Here is a 15,399-nt window from a genome sequence, read left to right on the forward strand (position 1 = left end):
AAGCGGAACAATATGCAATATACCCGATGACTACAATTATATAAATGGAAAGAACAACAACAAAAAAAGAGTATATACTTATAATAAGCAAGAAGTTTGGCCTTGGAGAAGAGTTGAGAAAATTCACCTTCCTTCTTTGCAGAGGTGGGAGACTCTGGGTGAGAATTATTACACACCTTGTAAGATTCAGCTAATTATATTGGTTGGTTTTCCTGGAACTACTTTCTTTTTTCTCTTTCTTTTTTCATTTCTTGTAGATTCTAAGTTCCTTGAGGATTAGAGACTGTCTGTTGCCTTTTTTTTGTATCCCGAGCACTTAGCACAGTGCCTGGCACAAAGTAGGTGTTTAATACATGTTTATTAATTGATTGATTCTTTGTTACTCATCCCACTAGGGGATAGGAGAGGGTTCTATTCATAAATGAGGTTACTGTAAAAACAAAAGATATAATTTAAAATGCTTTTAAAAAGAAGCAAAGGGTTTGGTCTAAGTGATTTCTAAGGTCTTCTGCAGCTTTGAATCCTATAAACTGAGCATCAGCCCTCACTTCTCCCACACAATCCCCAGGTTTTAATCTCCATCATTCAGGAGCTGACCCTGGAGTCTGTAACAGTCACCAGGATCTTTCCTCTTGTTTCTGTCTCTCCTACTGTCTTCTGGTCAAAATAGGAGTAGGTGAAAAGAGAGAAGAGAAACAATTCAAACCGATTCACTCTGAGAAACTGGACGTGGAAACAATCGTGAGCAACCATCCAAAGAGCTTTTGTATTATCAAGACATGTTGGTTATCCAAGTTCTTTCTGACCCTGGAAATCACAAATCATCTAGCATTTCCTTTAATAAAACTTTCTGATCTAGTTCTGCCTGAAGGAGCTTTACCAACAATTACTCATCAAACCCTGTTTATAAAGCCTGACGCCAAGGGCGCAGAGATGAAGGAAAACTTGGCCTACAGCATGCAGCAAGTTGCTGCCATGAAGTCATTCAGTCGGGTCAGATTCTTTGTGATCCTGCGGACCGTAGCACTGTCCATAGGGTTTGCCACACTGAAGGGGTTTGCTATTTCCTTCCCCAGCTCACTTGACAGATGAGGAAACTGAGGCAAACAGGGTTAAATGACTTGTCCAGGGTCACAGAGCTAGTAAATGTCTGAGGGTAGATCTCAGGTCTTCCTATCTCCAGACCCAGGGCTCCACCCACTGAACCACCTAGCTGCTTCACAAAGCAAGTAGGGCAGAGCAAAAGGAAAATCAAGGGCCTTCTTAAATCATGGGTCTGAACACGTGACCCCTGGGATCAAAATCTTCAATGGCTCTTAGCTGCCTCTAGGATAAAACCCATACTCCTGATCCTGGCATTCAAGGCATTTTCCATGATATGCCTCCAACTTATCTTTCCAAACCTACCTTGCACCACCGCTTTAGTATAATCTCTCTGCTTCAGCAAAACTGAACTACTCATCATTTTCCTAATATGCCCCATGAATTTCTTCCACGTCTTTGCTTATTCTTTCTGATACCTAGAATAACCCTTCTTTATGCCTATTAAAATACTAGCCATCCTTCAAGACCCAGCTTGAACGCCATCTTCTATTTGCTGTGCTGTTACCATCTCAGTGTAAGTCATCTCTCCCTTCCTTTAAACTTCATAGTATTTTGTTCCTCCCTTACAGCTAGTCCAACCCCTTCATTTTATAGATGAGGAAATCGAGGCACAGAGAAATGAAATGACATGCCCAACTTCACATAGAGAATCACACCAGGAGTCTGAACCTATGTCCTCTACCTTGAAATCCATTGACCTTCCTCTGGACCAGTGAGGTCAAACTCAAATAGAAGCAGAAGCCACCAAAATTTACCTAAAGATCTGGGTGGGTACATATTGACTTAGAAAACCACATGTTAACATCATCTATGTTTTACTGTATTTTTGTTTGTTTTGTCAAATATTTCCCAGTTACACTGTAGGTGTTTAATAAATGTTTATTGATTAATTCTTTGTTATAAGGGAGGACTCACCCACTGGGGGTGGGGGAAGGATCTATTCATAAATGAAGTTATTGTAAAAACAAAGGATATAATTTTAAATGCTTTAAAAAAGAAACGAAGGGTTAATTGGGTTCAGGTGGCACTTGGGAGAGTTGCTGTGGTATGCCCAGGGCTGCTTATCTGACACCTTCACTCCAGATCATGCTGCTGAGTCCCTTAATTCAAGAATTATCGAGACAAAGTGGAGTTCTGCCTTGAAAACATTGGCTGTGCCCATGAGAACACAATGTTTTCCCCGAACTTCTGCCCCATCACCCCACTTCCCCCCTGGGGGTCACACTCACTATTCCATGACCAAAGTAAAGCTGTTTTTGCTCTCAAAGGCATCATAGAGCTGGATCAGATTCACGTGGCTGAGCTGGTTCATGATGTTGATTTCATTCTTCACTTCCTCCTGGGGAGAGAGGCATTATTGGAATAGGGGGTTAGAGATGATATGCTAGAGCACTGTTGAAAAAAATCCCTATTTCCCAACACACACACACACACACACACACACACACACCCTCCTGCTTTCCTTTTTCTTGTTCTAGGTCTCCTTTCCCCTTTGTTAGAGACTACTAGACTGTTAAGATCTGGAAGAGAGCATAAGTTACCTAAGTCCAATGCCCCTCCCTTTAGAGAGGAGACTCAGAGAGTGACTTGACCAAGGCCACGCAGACAGTTTACTAGTAGAGCCAGGACAAGAATTTATATTTATTAACTCTTTGTCTAAGATACTTCCTTCTACCTGGTCAGAGTAAAGAGACCCCCAAGACGTATGACTAGGTGAATGTTTCCCAAATATTTCCTTTTTTTGAGGGGGAGGGCAAACGGGGTTAAGTAAATTGCCCAGAGTCACACAGCTAGTAAGTGTCTAAGGCCCGGATTTTGAACTCAGGTTTTCTTGACTCCAGGGCTGGTGCTCCATCTACTATGCCACCTAGCTGCCAGTCCAAAATACTTTCAACCTGTGACAGACACATTTCTAAACCTGATGGCATATACTGTGAGGGTATTACTCAGTAAGCAGCTGTTATTTCATACCATCTGTCAAAAGACTCCTCTCTCAACTACATATGTGACAAAGGTCAATGCTACCCTTGTCCATCATTCTCCTCGTCAGAGTGGCAGAGAGGTTATTGCTGCTGTTCAGTTGTTTTCAGTCATGTCCAACTCTTTGTGACACAATCTTGGGTTTTCTTGGCAAAGATACTGGAGTGGCTTGCCATTTCCTTCTCCAGCTCATTTTACAGATGAGGAAACTGAGGCAAACAGGGTTAAGCGACTTGCCCAGGGTCACACAGCTGGTAAGTGTCTGAGGCTAGATTTGAACTTCCTGAGTACAGGCCTGGTGCTCTATTTACTGAAATTCCTAGCTGCCCCAGCAGAGAGGTATAGGGACTCAAACAATGAGTCATAGGTTCAGTGTTGGAAGGGACCTTAGAGATTATTTAGTCACCCCCCTCATTTTAAAGACAAGGCAGCCAAGGCCCAGGGAGGTGGGTGATTTGTTCAAAGTCACACAGTAAGTGTGGCAGAACTGGGATTCAAACCCAGATCCTCTGACTCCAAACAATATTCATTCCACTGCACAATACTGCCCCATTCTATGATTTGGAAAATATGGAGAGCCTCACTTTTATTCCAGTTCAATTCTTTTAAAATACATAGACTTGGTTCCTATTCAAACTATATAATTCAGTTGTGGTTTTTTGCCTCCCCCCCCCAAAAAAAAAGCCTTGATCCAGATCATACATATTTCAATTAAAAAAAATAATCAGTCAACATTACAATTTGGTTCAGGGTTCACAAGTTAGTACAGTCACTTTCATTTCTGGATTCCCATTTTCTTTTGATCCAGATCTTTTAAATGAGTAAGAAAGCCCTATAATCCAGTGTCTCTGGTCCTATTGCTGCTCCTCACCCAAGACAAAAGCATCTCCTGATTTTGACTCCAGGCCTTTTACCAGCTGTGTCCCGTGCCTGGAATGCTTGCCCTCTTCCTCTCTGACCCTTGGCTTCCCTGGCTTCCCTTGAGTCTCAGGGCATAAATTTAGAGAATCCAACCCAACTGTTCACAGGGACTATTTGCGCCTGACCTGTGTTAGAGCCTTCCGACCTCATATTGGTCTGGTCAGCCACCGTCGGATACACCGTACCTTAACCCCAACATAGCAATGTCATTTTGGTCCTCTTCAAAACCGAAGGACAACAACTACCCAAATCCCGCCTTCTTCAAGAAGCCTTTTCCAGTCCCCCTTAATGCTGGGCCTTCCCTCTGAGCTTACTTCCAGTGTATCCTGTATATATCTTGTTTGTATGGAGCTGTTCGCATATTTGTCTCTCGCCCTTAGACTGTGAGTCTTTTGAGAATAGAGACTGGTTTCCTGGCGGTGGAGGGGGGAGGTTTTGAGGAAAGGGTTGCCTTTCTTTGGATCCCTACAGCTTAGCACAGTGCCTGGCACATAGTAAGTACTTAATAAATGCTTGTTGATTGACTGACAAAGGTTTATCTTGCCTTCACTTGAAGACCTCCAACAAATGGAAGCCTACAATGCCCTGAGCTAGCCCATTCCACTTTTCTGACTGCTCTGATTATTGGGAATTTTTCCTTATCCAGCACCAAAATCTGCCTCTCTGTGCCTGCCATATATTGCTGCTAGTTCTGCCCTCTGAAACCAAGTAGAATAAGTCTAATCCATCTTAGACATGGTAGCTCTTAGACACGACAGCCCCTCAAATACTTCAAGACATCACTGATGGCCCCAAACATCTTCTGTCCTCTCGGTCAGAAGCGTCAAAACGTGGCTCAAATCAGATCAAAGTGTAAGAGGGAAATATTTACCAAAATAAATAAAAATACAATAAAGTATATAGATAATACGGACATGTGGTTTTCTAAGCCATTTTGCAGCCCATGGGGATCCTTACGTATGGTTCATCAGCCCCTTTTCCATCTGAGTTTGACACTATTATATTCTAGGCTAAATCTCCCGTCACCCCAGTGGTCTAATTATGACATGACGTCAAGACTCTTCACCATTTTCAATGCTCTCCTCTCCATGCCCCCTAGATTATCAGTGTCTTTACTTAAAAGCAACACCCAGAATCAAACAGAGTACTTCCTACGTGGCCCGAGCAAGGCTACAACTAAAATTTATATAGTACCCTAAAGTTTGCAAAACACTTTACGAAGCTGTCATTTGAACCTTACAATAATCCTGCAAGGTAGATGCTATTATGAGGAAACCGAGGCAAAGAGAAGTTAAGTGATTTGCCCAAGGTCATACAGGTAGTAAATGTTTGGGCAGGATTTTAACTCAGGTTTTCCTTATTCCAAGTCCCACATACTACCCGCTGCACCACCTACCTGCATAGTAAGCAGGATTACTGCGTCCCTCATTCTGGACATTACGCCATTATCAATGCACCTAAGATGACATTCACTTTTGTGGCAACCACGTCACCCTGCAGAGTCATACTGAGCTTGTACTTCACCAAGAACTTTATATCCTTTTAAGAGGAACTTTTCATCCATGCAGCTACCATCTTGTACTTATAAATTGATTTTTAAAATTTCTCTGTAAGACTTTAAATTTATGCTATTAAAGCACAACTAAAGGGTAGCAGGCATTCCAACGGTTCCCGAATTTAGAATTATTTTTAGAATTTTTAGAATTTAGAATAATTTTTGTTTATTTTTTAATTCATTTGCTTCTGCTTTTGCTAAATAAAACACTAAATGTTCTGTTACTTGAAGAACCACTAGGTGGCGCCATAGTGCACAGAGCACCGGGCCTAGAGTCAGGAAGACTTAAAACTCAAATCCACCTTGAGACAGTTAGCAGCTGTGAGACCATGAACAAGTCACTTAACCTCTGTCTGCCTCGGTTTCCAATTCTGTAAAATGGGGATAATAATAGCACCGACTTCCCAGGGTTATTGTGAGGCTCAAATGAGATGATAATAATTGTAAAGCGCTTTGCATACTGCTTAGCACATAGTAAGCGATATATGTTAGCTAATTCTAATATTAGTATTGATTTTTTTAAATTTAAAACATTTAAAAAATGTTTTCCTAATAAATTTCATCGTATTAAACTCAGCCAAATAGTCATCCTAATGTAACAAGATCTTTCGGCACCCTCTCCTACAATTCATTAACTATCCCTCCCAGCTGTGTCCCATGTAAATTGACAGAATCACAGACTCTGAGCATTAGAAGGTACCTCAGCAGCCATCTAGTCTAACCCACACACCAAAGGAAGCCCCACTATGACATACCCAACAGGAGGCAGACAGAACGCCACATCTGAGGAATGGTAAGAAAGCCAGTCTGGCTGGGATGTAATGCACATGATGGGGACAAATGGACAATAACCTTGGAAAGGTAGGCAGGGGCCAGGTTGTAAAGGGTTTTAAACACTAAACAGAGGAGTTTGTATCGAGAGGCCACAACAGAAAGAGCACTGGATTTGGACTCTAGGGCTGTAGGTTCGAATTCCAGCTCTGCTGCTGGGCCAGAGGTAAGAAGGGGCTTGGTTTAGAGCTGGCTCCTTACCCGGTCCTTGGCACTCTTTACTTTGATGATCTTGGCTGCCAGAGAGAGACCAGTGGACTTCTCAATACACTTGTGGACTTGACCAAATCTTCCCCTGTGGAGATACCAAGCACAGAAGGCTGAGAGCCCTCGGAGTTGATACAACATCCTTCAACTCAGAGTCAAAGTAATCCTAAATCTTAGCCATCCATGCGAATGGTAGGTCAGGCAATTGGGGAACAGAAAAGCTGAGAATCTAAATGGATATAATCTTATGGAGGCAGGTCCTATGTAAAACTGTGCTATTAGAAGATCATAGGTGTAGGATTGAGTGCTGGAAGAGACCTTTGAAAAGACCCTGGTAGAGTTAATTATCTTGCCCAAGATCATATTGCTGGAAGAACCATGACTTTCAACCCAGGACTCCTGACCTTCAGTCTAGTGTGCCTTCCATTGTCTCCTGGGCAGTGTGTTACAGAGAAAATGAAATTGGATCTGAAGTCAGAGGACCTGGGTTCAAATTCTGGCTCCTGTATGACCGTCGGCAAGTTACCTGATCTTTGGGCCTAGTTTCTTACATACATCCCCAAAGTGGGTGATACCGTCCCCTGGAGGTGTTAGAATGATCCAGGGGGGTGGTAGTAGCCTTGGGTGCAATTGGAGGGCAGTGAACAAAAATAAGGGGATGGTGGAAGCACAAGGAAAAAAGAGAAGATGAGAAAATTATGATAAATCTTTCGCACATGTTTCATCTATTGTGTAACAGTTAAAGTCATAGTGATTACGTTATTTTCCAAATAAACACACAAAATGAAAGTTATAATCCATCACTGGTCAAACCCAGCAACAGGTCTTAACAAGCAAGTGTTGGCAGGCAAGCATTTTGCGCATTGTTGGGAAGTTCAGCATGCATCAGGAAGAATATGTGCATGTAATGACTTGTTTATAATATGGTACTATACAGTTACATGACACAATGCTGCATCATCAAAATCTCAATGCAGGAAAAAACTCACAAATTTACAATAAATTATTAAATTTAAGATGCATCATTTTAAAAAAATACGTTATATTTTTTTGAAATGATGCAAATTTCAAAAAAAAATAACATTAAAGGGTTAAAGAAAGTAGATTTCCAGAGATCGCTGAGTAATTTTTTTTTTTTTTGAAAAGGGGGTGGTAGGCCAAATAAGTTTGGGAACTTCTGATCGATACGTTAAAGGGTCTGGACTAGATGGTCACCTACATCCCTTCCAACTCTGTCATCTCATGAACATCCTTACTTTACAGTGGTCAAAAGGACTAAGTGCCCCAAGATCACCGCCACTTAATGGAAGAATCATAACTAGAACTCAGGACTCCTGGTTATTATTAGTCTAATATGTTTTCATTATCTCCTGAACAATGCATAGTGGAAAGAACATTGGATTTGGAGTCATGGGACCTAGTTCAAATCCCAGTTCTATCATTTCCTACTGTAACAGGGCTTTGCTTTGTACATACCCAAATCACCTAAGCTGGTGGTATCCATGTGGAAGATGGCAGGGACCTGCTTCTAGGAGAAAACATTCTGTGTGGGAATAGCTTCTTTCCGTTGACTGTGTAGCCAGAACAGTTTTTATCTTTCACGCTACCAGACTCAGACATTCTCTCTTTCTGGTGGCATCAAAGAAGGTGAAGGTCCTATTTACTCACAATATGAACACTATGAACAGAGCTGGTTGACAGAAGGATTGTCTTTCCCTCTCTACTGATAGGCCCAGTAGCCCCAAGAATAAGGCTGAGTCTGGCTCTGGTCTTTGTCCTATTCAGTTCTAGGCACAAGCAACGGTGTCCCTAGATGTAGACATGAGTCGTGGTGACCTTGGAGGCAGAATTCTAGGCCAAATGTTACAGCCGGCTCAGCAAGGAAACCCTAACAAGACAGGGGTCTCCAGGCTCAAGCCCAGGGGGACTTTGGACTTGAACTTGGTGCAACTGTATTACATAGGAATTGAGTTAAAGCTCTAAACCTAATGCCCCCCTCTTCTCCAAAAACTGAGATGGTATGGAGGGGGGCAGAGATTATGCCCCAGCATATTGGGGGAGGGGGGAGTAGTGTTTGTATATTTGTTCTTTTTGTGCCTTTGAAGTAAAGCTATTTTGTAAAAGCTATTCCGACTGTTAAGTGGTTAAATGAAATAGGGGACCACCTAAAATTGAGTGAACCATTACCCTTTAGGGTATTGGAAAAACCTGGATAAAAGGTAAAATGTAACATCCCTATCCTCCTTCAGTCAGTATGGGCCAGGGTAATCACTGTTAGACTACTTATGCATTTTTAGAGGCAAATTACTTCACTCTTAGCCTCACCTTCTTCCTCCATAAAACAAAGGTGTTGGAATATATATTATTTAAGGTCCCTCCTAGCTCTTAGTCTTCTGATACACGGGATTCTGCCCCCATCTCCAGACCCATGGACTTAAATTTCCCTCCATCCATTAAGCTCTGTCCTGCCTGGAGCTAGATTGGTGAGGAAATACCAGCCTTCATTATCTGCTCCCCATTTCAGCTCTCCAGATACCCTAGTGCCAGTCCCCATGCCAATCATCTCCCACCCCATCAAGCCAGAACAATCCACCTACCCTCCCAAGACTTCATGCTGGCATACAGTGTAGCCTGTGGTGATCGGTACTTCCTTGACACTCACTATCCGGTGCTCAAAAGGCGCTGGGGGGGCCGGGCTGTCATCTAAAGAGGACACAAACAAACACCACAGATCCTCGTCACTCAGGAAGACTTGGCTGGCAGCATACACCTCTCAGCAGTCTCTTATAATCCCACTGGTTTGGACATTGTTTACAATGACAGCAGCACAGTCTAGGTGGGGGTGGAGGGGGACCCGAGGCCTCGAGGCCACATGTGGCCCTCTAGGTCCTCAAGTGTGGCCTTTTGAACAATTCATTCTGTGGAATCTGGATTCAGTCAAAGGGCCACACTTGAGGACCCAGAGGGCCACATGTGTCCTCGAGGCCACGGGTTCCCCATCACTGGGGGAATAGGGAGCTAGCCTAAGAGTCAAGAAGACAGGGTTCAAATCTTGCCTCATTATATACTGGCTGTGTGACCTGAGATAAGTCATACTCCTTAGCGCCCTCAGGGACATCTCCTAAGGCTGCAGAGCAGGTGCCCATCTGCCCTGGTAAAGGGCGTTTTCTCACCAGGAGCTCATGAAATCATGGATCCAGTAAATAATAACTCCCATTCCCAAAGAACTTTATACTTTGGCTGCTCACAACAGTGCTTTGGGAGTAGGTAGAACAAGCCTCTGTTTTTCAGATGACGAAACTAATGTCCATGGAAGGGAGAGGACCTTTCTGACAAAGCTAAGTCTGTGGGGAAGCTGGGATGTGGAGGGAGGTTCCCCTCCCTCCCAGCAAAGTCAATCCTCTCTGAACAGGCTGGAATGTGATCACAATGTCCTGCAAAAATGACAGGCGTCACATGGTAATAACCACAGGGTACATCGATGTGTGGAAATGAATACGTAAAAAATGCTAAGCGAAGAAAGTAGAACATGAGTTAGTCTGTGTTAGTGCAGAGCAACAGGAAAACCACTGGGCCCGAAGCCAGAAGGCCTGGATTTGAATTCTGGCTCTGCCATCGAATTATTGCGGCACCAAGGGCAAATCCCCTTCCATTGTGAGGCCTTAGTGTCCTCATTTGTAAATTGGGGCTAATAATATCGTACTCCTTACCTTGTACAGTTTTTACGAAGATCAAATGGGAAAATGTGTTTGTGTGTGTGTGCGTGTGTGTAAAATCTATGAAACCATGAAGTGCTATGTTAATGGGAGTTATTGTTATCAAAATTATTTTAAAATATATGTAAGGATAAAAAATATAGGAAGAAGGTTTGAAAAGAGAGGGAGGGAGGAAGGAAGGAAGATAGGAAGAAAAGAAGAAAGAAGGAGAGAAAAAGAAAGGAAGGAAGGAAGAAATAAAGGAAGGAAGGAAGAATGGAAGGAAGGAAGGAAGGAAGGAAGGAAGGAAGGAAGGAAGGAAGGAAGGAAGGAAGGAAGAAAGAGAGAGAAAGGAAGAAACAGAGAGAGAAAGGAAGAAAAAGAGAAAGGAAGAAAGAAAGGAAGGAAGGAAGGAAGGAAGGAAGGAAGGAAGGAAGGAAGGAAGGAAGGAAGGAAGGAAGGAAGGAAGGAAGAAAGAAAGAAAGCTGGAAGTCCCAGAAAGGCCTGAGCTTACCTAGGGCTGCCTTGGTAGAGAGAGAGCTCTGAACAGAGCCAGCTAAAGTTCCCACAAAGGGAATCACTTACCCAACACCAGACCACCTGCCCTCTCACAGTGCACACTTATTCCTGCAGCCATGCCTTCTCCTTCTACAGCTGTTCCCACATTTTCAGGCTCCTGGGTTCCATTTCCTGGGTTTCTCTCTTGTTCAGCTGAGCTGCCAGTGGCCTCTCCCCTATCTTTCTGGGTGGTGCTGTGCCCCATTGCCAGCTCACCTTCCGACTTGGATTTATCCTCTGCTTTCTGGTCATTAGTCCCAAGGAGAAAGGTTCCCCTCTCCTTGCCTTGTGGGTTGTGCTCACTGTGTCCTGCTTCCGGAGCCTTCCCTTCAAGGCCGATCACAGTGGGATCAGTTCTGGAGGGCTGGAAAGAGCCTATGGGCACCCAGATATCCTGCCCACATGAATTTCCTCCCCCTTCAGAGGACAATGTTGCCAAGGGTTTGGGTCTAAGGGCCTTCTCTGAAGAGCGACCCCAACCTCCTGCCGGGCTCACCAACATCTCGCCTGGTGTATCTGTCTCCTGCACGTGGACGGACAACCTGCAGAGAAGAGAATTGGACACAAAGAATGTTTCTACGTCCACTCGCACCAGGAGCCTTTATCATCACCATTTCTTCTATTTGTTGACAGCTCTTAACTACTTTAATCTTCAGGTTTCTCATTTCTGAAATGGAGACAACAATCTGTGCCTTTCCTATCTTACAGGACTTTGGGGGAGGGGGAGCCACATGAGATAATGATTGTGGAAGTGCTTTGTGACCATAAAGTCCTATACAAATAGTTGTAGTGGACCAGGATGCCACATTTGGCCCCCTAGGGTGGCAGATGTCACAGGCTAATGATAAATCAAACACATGAAAATGTTAGGATGATACAGTATTTGTTAAGTGTAGTGTGGTGGGAAGAGCACTGGATCTGGAGCCAGGAGATGCAGTTTCAAGTCTCAGCTTGGCTACCTTCTTGCTGAACTCCCATGGTCAGGGGACTTCTCTCTGGGTCTCAGTTTCTTTATATGTCAAATAGAGGGATGGGACTAGATTTGACTTTCTCTAAGGTTGTAGAGGAGAAAAAAGAATGGAGCTGGGGCCAGAGAACAGGGGTTCAAATTCTGGCTCTGCCACTTAAGTGTGGACAAATCACATTACCTCTAGGTCTCAGTTTCCTCATCTGTAAAATTAGAGGGGATCCACCGGTGATTTTTAAAGTCCCTTCCAGTTCTAAATCCTTTGATCTTATGATTCCTTCCAGGTCTGGGATTCTAGGATAGTCTATGATTATTAATCACAACAGGCTAGAGGGGACCCTGTCCTCATGATTATTGCACCAACTCAGAGAGTCTGCACTGGGTGAAAAGGTAAAGCTTTAGCCCAGCATGAACTCAAGGGGGTAGCCCAGATGCCCTCAAGTCCCCTGCCAGTCTGTGGATTGCATACTTAGGGTCACTTGCTCGGGACAGCCAGTTCCCTCTGCTGCCACGTTATCTTTCCCCTCGAGGTGACCTTGAAGCTTGGCAGCCACACCGTGGCAATTCCTGGTTTCTTTTTCAGAGGAGAAAGCCCCGGTCTGTGGGTGTAAGTGTGGCTCTGGATCATTACCAGGCTGTTGCCCTTGTCCCTCCTGGATACATCAGTATGTTTGGCTCCCTCCTGCCTGTACCCGGATCTATGGATACCTTCTGTTGAAAACCACACACAATAACATGTGGACATGGGATTCAAAACACAGCATGGCTCAGTGGGATGCATCCTGAGCTTTAAGTCAGGAGAAAAGTTCTATGCCTGACTGCCACTAACTTACTATGTGATGTTGAGCAAATCACTTCCCACTGACGGACTTTAGTTGAATCATCTGGAAAATGCAAATATGGAAAATGGAAAATAATGCTTGCTCTAACCACAGTGCTCTTGTCGAGGTCAAATGACATAAGGGAGAGGAAAGCAGCAGACATGCCGTACCCAAAAGTATTTTTATTCTATGGGGCTCTCCGCCACCCTCCTTGGAGGCCTACATTCACTGGCCCTCAATGATCGTAACAGCAGTGATAACAGAGATCTTATATGCTCACTTTGCTTTCCAAGTGTCACCTTTTGCCCTTACAATACCCAGCAAGGTAGGCAGAAAGGGTCAGGAAGTACTGCCCCATTTTTAAGTGGGCCCAGTGGACAGAGGCCTAGACCTTGAGTCAGGAAGGCCTCAGTTCAAATTCAGCCTCAGATGCTTACCAGCCATTTGGGCAAGACACCTAACTTCTGTCTGCCTCAGCTTCCTCAACCGTAAAATGGCGATAGGTACCTACTTCCCAGGGTTGTTGTGAGGATAAATTGAAATAATATTTGCAAAACGCATTGCAAACCTCACAGTGCTGTATAAATGCTAGCTATTATTAATATTCTTAAACTGAGTTTACTCCTGCCCTAAGCTTCTGGAGAAATACAGAGACTTCAGGCCTAGGGATCTTTTTAATTCTCTCTTCACCTTTAACTTGCTTCCCCAGTCCTTTTGAACCTCATTCCTCCCTACCCTAAAACTCCTCCCCCATCATACACACACACACACACACAGCCTTCTCATTAAAGAAGCATATCTTGGTGTCTGATTTCCCTGAAAATCTGTCCCAGGGCACTTTATCACTCAGTATGAAGCCAAGAACACACACTTTCTTGGGCTCTGACTCTACCCTAATCCTTAAATCACTATTACTTTTTCCTGGGTTTTATACATTGCCCTTGGATTCCTGGAAGGCTCACTGTAATAATTTTACCCCCTTTCCCCACCACTTCATCTTTTATTCTTTAAACTCCAGTCTACAACCCAGATTCAGGGACCTTGAGTGAGGTGGGTCTCCAGGCAGCTGTTGGCCAGGAATTCAACTGGCTTTCCTGGCTTTGGGGAGTCTCACGTTTCCTTTCCCCTCTGAACAATGACAGATAAGTGAGGAGCCCTGACTTTGCCAATTGCCAAAGCAAACAAAGACATCTGATCCTCCACAGAGGAGTCAATTAAATCCCAAGGATGGTTTAATTTCAGATTACTGGGGCTCCATCTTTGAAAAGGGGAAGTCGCCCAGCAGGTCAAATGCCCCCACAGCCAGTCGGCGACCAAATTGTCAAGTTTGTCTTTTCTGTCCTTTCTACTCCTTTCTATACCCAAGGCCACAAGATCATAGGATTTAGTGCTAGAAGGGAATGCAGAGATAATTTAGTTCAAGCTTCTCATTTTACAGATGAAGGAAATGAGACCCTAAGAGGTTAAATGATTCACCAAGTTGGGATTCAAATTCAGTCATCTAAATGAGTCCAAGTTACCAGGTCCAAATAAACTACTGAACGGGCAGATGTGACCACAAAGCTTCTGTTGGTGAGCTTTAGATTGCATTGGAAAATAACTAAGGCACCATAGGATTGGGAAGGGTAAATATTGCCCTGATTTTCCAGAAAGAGGAAATAAAGTCTGAAAATTCTAGACTGGTAAAATTGACTTCTATTCCTGTAAAATTTTTAGAAAATGTTATTAAAGAGATGGTTTGTAGGCACTTAGAAAGGGAGGTAGGAATCCTACCAAATTTCTTTTGTGACACAAATACGGTCTTGATACCTAAACCAGGAAGAATCAAAACAGGGAAAGAAAACTATAGACTAATTACCCTAATGAATATTAATACAAAAAATTTAAATAAAATTCTAGCAAGATTGTAACAATATATCGCAAAGTTTACACACTATGACCAGGCAGGATTTATATCAGGAATGCAGGGCTGGTTCAATCTTAGAAAAATTATAAGCATAATTCACCATAGAAATAACAAAAACATTTCAACAAATGCAGATTTCGATATCAATATTGATGATTATTTCAACAGATGCAGAAAAAGCATTTGGTGAAATACAACATCCATTCTCATCAAAAAACTAGAAAAGTATAAGAATGAATGGAGCCTTTCTTAAAATGATAAGTAACAACTATCTAAAAGCAAGAGCAAGCATTATCTGTGGTAGGAATAAACTAAAAGTCTTTCCAATAAGATGAGGGGTGAAGCAAGGATGTCCATTATCACTCCTTTTATTGAATATTGTACTAGAAGTGCCAGCTATAGCAATAAGACAAGAAAAAGAAATCAAAGGAATAAATATAAGCAAAGAGGAAACAACACCATCAGTTTTTGGAGATGATATGATGACTTATTTAGAGAGCCCTAGAAAATCAACTATAAAACTGTTGAAACCAATTTCAGCAAAATTTCAGGATGTAAAATAAACCCATACAAACTATCAGAATTTCTACATATTACCAACAGAACCCAGCAGGAAGAAATAGAAAAAGAAATTTTATTAAAAAACAACTATAGACAGTATAAAACACTTGGGAGTGTACCTGCTAAGATATACACAGGAACTATATGAACGAAATTACAAAACACTCTGAATACAAATAAAGATAGCTAAATAATTGGAGAAATATTAATTGCTCACGAGTAGGCCAAACCAATATAATACAAATGACAATACTACCTAAATTATTTTACTTATTTACCTATCATACTAATAC

General features: G+C 42.8%; 1 protein-coding gene across 1 annotated transcript in view; it reads right to left on the reverse strand.

Annotated features, from left to right (window-relative positions):
* Positions 1–15,399, reverse strand: part of MYLK3 (myosin light chain kinase 3) — a 52,454-nt gene that overhangs the window by 20,639 nt on the left and 16,416 nt on the right. Inside the window, 4 exon segments of the mRNA XM_036752751.1 lie at positions 2,334–2,443; positions 6,593–6,686; positions 9,196–9,301; positions 10,879–11,393. Coding sequence (XP_036608646.1) covers positions 2,334–2,443; positions 6,593–6,686; positions 9,196–9,301; positions 10,879–11,393 — 825 coding nt within the window.

This window comes from Trichosurus vulpecula, chromosome 3, assembly GCF_011100635.1.
Source record: "Trichosurus vulpecula isolate mTriVul1 chromosome 3, mTriVul1.pri, whole genome shotgun sequence".
Lineage (NCBI taxonomy): Eukaryota > Metazoa > Chordata > Mammalia > Diprotodontia > Phalangeridae > Trichosurus > Trichosurus vulpecula.